At 31.3% G+C, this 3,216-nt stretch overlaps 1 protein-coding gene across 8 annotated transcripts in view; it reads right to left on the bottom strand.

The window, feature by feature from the left end:
- Positions 1-3,216, bottom strand: part of LOC106457879 — a 209,608-nt gene that overhangs the window by 99,957 nt on the left and 106,435 nt on the right. For all 8 annotated transcript variants that reach the window (XM_022383936.1, XM_022383937.1, XM_022383940.1 and 5 more), the window contains 2 exons: positions 2,989-3,132; positions 2,415-2,538 (listed from right to left, as the gene is read on the bottom strand). In XM_022383936.1, coding sequence (XP_022239644.1) covers positions 2,415-2,538; positions 2,989-3,132 — 268 coding nt within the window. The remainder of the gene's footprint in view (positions 1-2,414; positions 2,539-2,988; positions 3,133-3,216) is intronic.

Here is a 3,216-nt window from a genome sequence, read left to right as displayed (position 1 = left end):
AGAATGTCAAAAGATTTGTGAGGCAAGATTTTTGCTTAATGAAACCATGTTGACTATCCAATAAAATTCAAAATTTTGTTAAATGCAAAGCATCGTTTATCAGACTTTCCAAAAGTTTTCCTACAATTGATATAAAACTAATGGGTCTATAATTACTGGGACAGTTTTTTATCACCTCCCTTGAAAAGAAGAGTTACATTAGTTAACTTCCAATCCTCTGGTACCTGCCAAATATTCAAGGACTGACAAAAAGTAGTAGTAAGTGGCTCTCATATACAAACTTCAACCTCCTTCAAAACGTTTGGGGAAATATTATCTGACCCAGGAGCCTTATCATTCTTTAAACTTCCTGTTAGATATACAAGACTGTGTAGTGTAGGCATTACTATTTAATTTATTTTGTGAGTTAATATTTAATGATTGTTGAGTTCTTCATAACAAGAGAGTTAAAAACAATTATTTTAAAGGCGATAGTTATAACAAGTTTAGTTACGTAACTCAGTAAGAGTCGTATGCTGTGTTTACAATTCCTTGGCGTTGAGGCTACAGAAAATTCAGGAGGCCTCTGTAATAAACATGTAAATAGCAGCGACCAAACGAGTAGGAGCAGAGTAAAAGTAAAGTCAAGTTAAATAGAAGTTCAGTCAGAGAAAAGTTAGAAAATGTAAAGTTAGGGAATGAATAGCCTAAATGGTTGATATTTTAAAGTGAGATATTTTAACAGTTTTATAGAGATAAAGAAAATAATTTGTCTTGTCAAAGGATGTTCTAAATTAATTGAACCTGCCTGTGTAAACTTTGACAAAAAGAAGACAATTATTGGAAGTCCGGGATACAACTGTGGTAACAGCGTAAGTGAATTATTCACTGATACTACTGTAACAAAAGTAGAGAAAAATAGTTTGCTTTGTCAACTGGATTCTAAAGCAATTGAATTAGCCTAAGTGACAAGAAGTAAAGAACTGTATAGTGTTTAAAATAAAACTATGATCCCCGTAATGTAAAGAATTTTTATACATACATTTAACTTGTTTTGAATATATTATTTTAAAACAAGTGAAGTGCGTGCTGTCTGCTTATTGTTCGAATTTATCGCCAACAAGTCACAGACACCTACTGTAGGAGAATCCTTGGCCCACAGTCATATATATATATATACTTAAAGTTCTGACACTTCCCAATTTTTTCTTAATCAGCTCAGAATTAATGCAGTCATCTTGTTCGATGAAGAAATTTACAATAAAAAAACTGTATATTGAAGGGAGGTCATTTTTAAGTAAGAAAGCAACATGAAGTGTTATATAATAAATGATGTAAGCACCAGAAATAGAAGCTTATACCTTACATATGGTTATGTGATATATAGCTTAGTGAAAAACTTTTGAAATTGAAAGTCTAAAAACTTCAGAAAAATAGCTAACTCACAATCAATATAATAAATTTTAGATTATAATGTTCAAACATGCTCAGCAATACAAATAATATTAACTGAAATGAAAATTATAAATTCTAATACTGGAGATGTAGAAAAGCTGAACAGTTATTTTTTTAAATGAACTCGTATATTTTTAAGAGCCTTAATTTCATAATTTAGGATTCATACTATAGAACAGATTTTCAAAATATCTTAACTTGTATCAATCAGAATCAGAAAATAGTTGGCCAAGTCCGCTATTCAGTTTCTACATTTACAATGCAGTGTTAGAATCTTGAATAGGTCATATACTATACACTCAGATGGCTATAAATGTGCAAACAGTATTCATTAAATGACAGTAAGTTGTAGTGGACACAGATAGATTGGCATATATGACTGAATAAGTGTCTACTGCTTTCTCTTATGATAGTCATCAGTAGCACATAAAACAGTTCTGGTGTGTTTTGAATCAAAACAAACAAGGGTAATAGTTTCACTTTTTCTCTCTCTCTCTCTCTCTCACTATATACATTTATATATGATTGTATCATTAGGATCATTGTATCATTAGCAGTAAGGATTATAGTGTTAATAGCCATCATTTACTAGGTATGATTATAAACTCTGAAAAATACTATAAAAACACCTTATGGGAATTGCATGCACTCTTGCATAAATATTTGTTTTAACCACATCACAAATGAAACTAATAGTAATGTGAAAATAGTGAAAAGTACTTTTTCATTTGTTACTTCATGCCATACCTCAATATCATTGCAATTAGTTACATTATTCAGTGCAATTTCATGCCACTAAATAAAACAAAATCCAAGCAGCAATGATGATCATAAAACTATGTTGCAAAAAATAAATAAATACTTATGCAAATTAGCAACATCTATACTGACTCATAACAAAACCATTTATCTTCTAGAAGCCTATAAGCAGCTCTGCCAGATGCTCATAGAGTAGCTGCAGCATAACCAAAAGGCCTTACCCAGAATGCACTGGTGCACGAGAGATATCAATGTTATCTGGAGCATAATTCCCCACAAAGAATGCTTCTGTATTTGGATTAACATACTGAGGTGATAAGTGCTCCTCTTGTACAGTCAAAGGTGCTGAAAAACCCAAATAGTAAATATGCATGTAATCATTAACAATGGTGGAAAGCAAAGCACTTTTAGTATCCTTTTAATCATTTATATTTACAATACAAGTTTCAATATAGATTATCAACAGCCATGCATTTGACTTTTCTCAATCAGGAGGAAAATACAGAAGAGATAAATTACTTTATGTGTATTCTCAAGTACTTGGATAGTGCTAAACATATCATATCAACACATTTAAAGCAACATATTACATCATTGAAAATTCCACATTATTTTTATTAACAGAAAAACCTGTTAATGGAAAATAATTATATTAATGTGAAAAATTGTTCTTCCTATTCTATAGGACTAAAATGTTCGGTAGTAGCCTGAATGTTCCTACATACCAGTTTCTGATACTGCACACAAAGCAATGAAATATCTGAAGCACACGACTGATTTATTAAATTGACTCACCTCCAGCGTGTTTGCTAAACACCATACTTTCAGCTGGCTTCTCATCTTTTGTTACATCAATAGTAAGAGAATCATCACCCAAAAATTTCATATCGTCAGCTGTCATGTAGCGCATGGACTGATCACCTGTCATTGTGTCTTCTCCTACCATAGTGTAAAACATTTTTTATTTTGGTTAGTATAGGAAGTAGTTTATTTATTTTCTTTCTTACCAACCTAGTTGTCTTA

The sequence above is a fragment of the Limulus polyphemus genome, unplaced genomic scaffold (assembly GCF_000517525.1).
Source record: "Limulus polyphemus unplaced genomic scaffold, Limulus_polyphemus-2.1.2 Scaffold385, whole genome shotgun sequence".
Taxonomy (NCBI): domain Eukaryota; kingdom Metazoa; phylum Arthropoda; class Merostomata; order Xiphosura; family Limulidae; genus Limulus; species Limulus polyphemus.
Note: the sequence above shows the minus strand (reverse complement) of the source record. Positions and strands in the feature narration are given on the sequence as shown.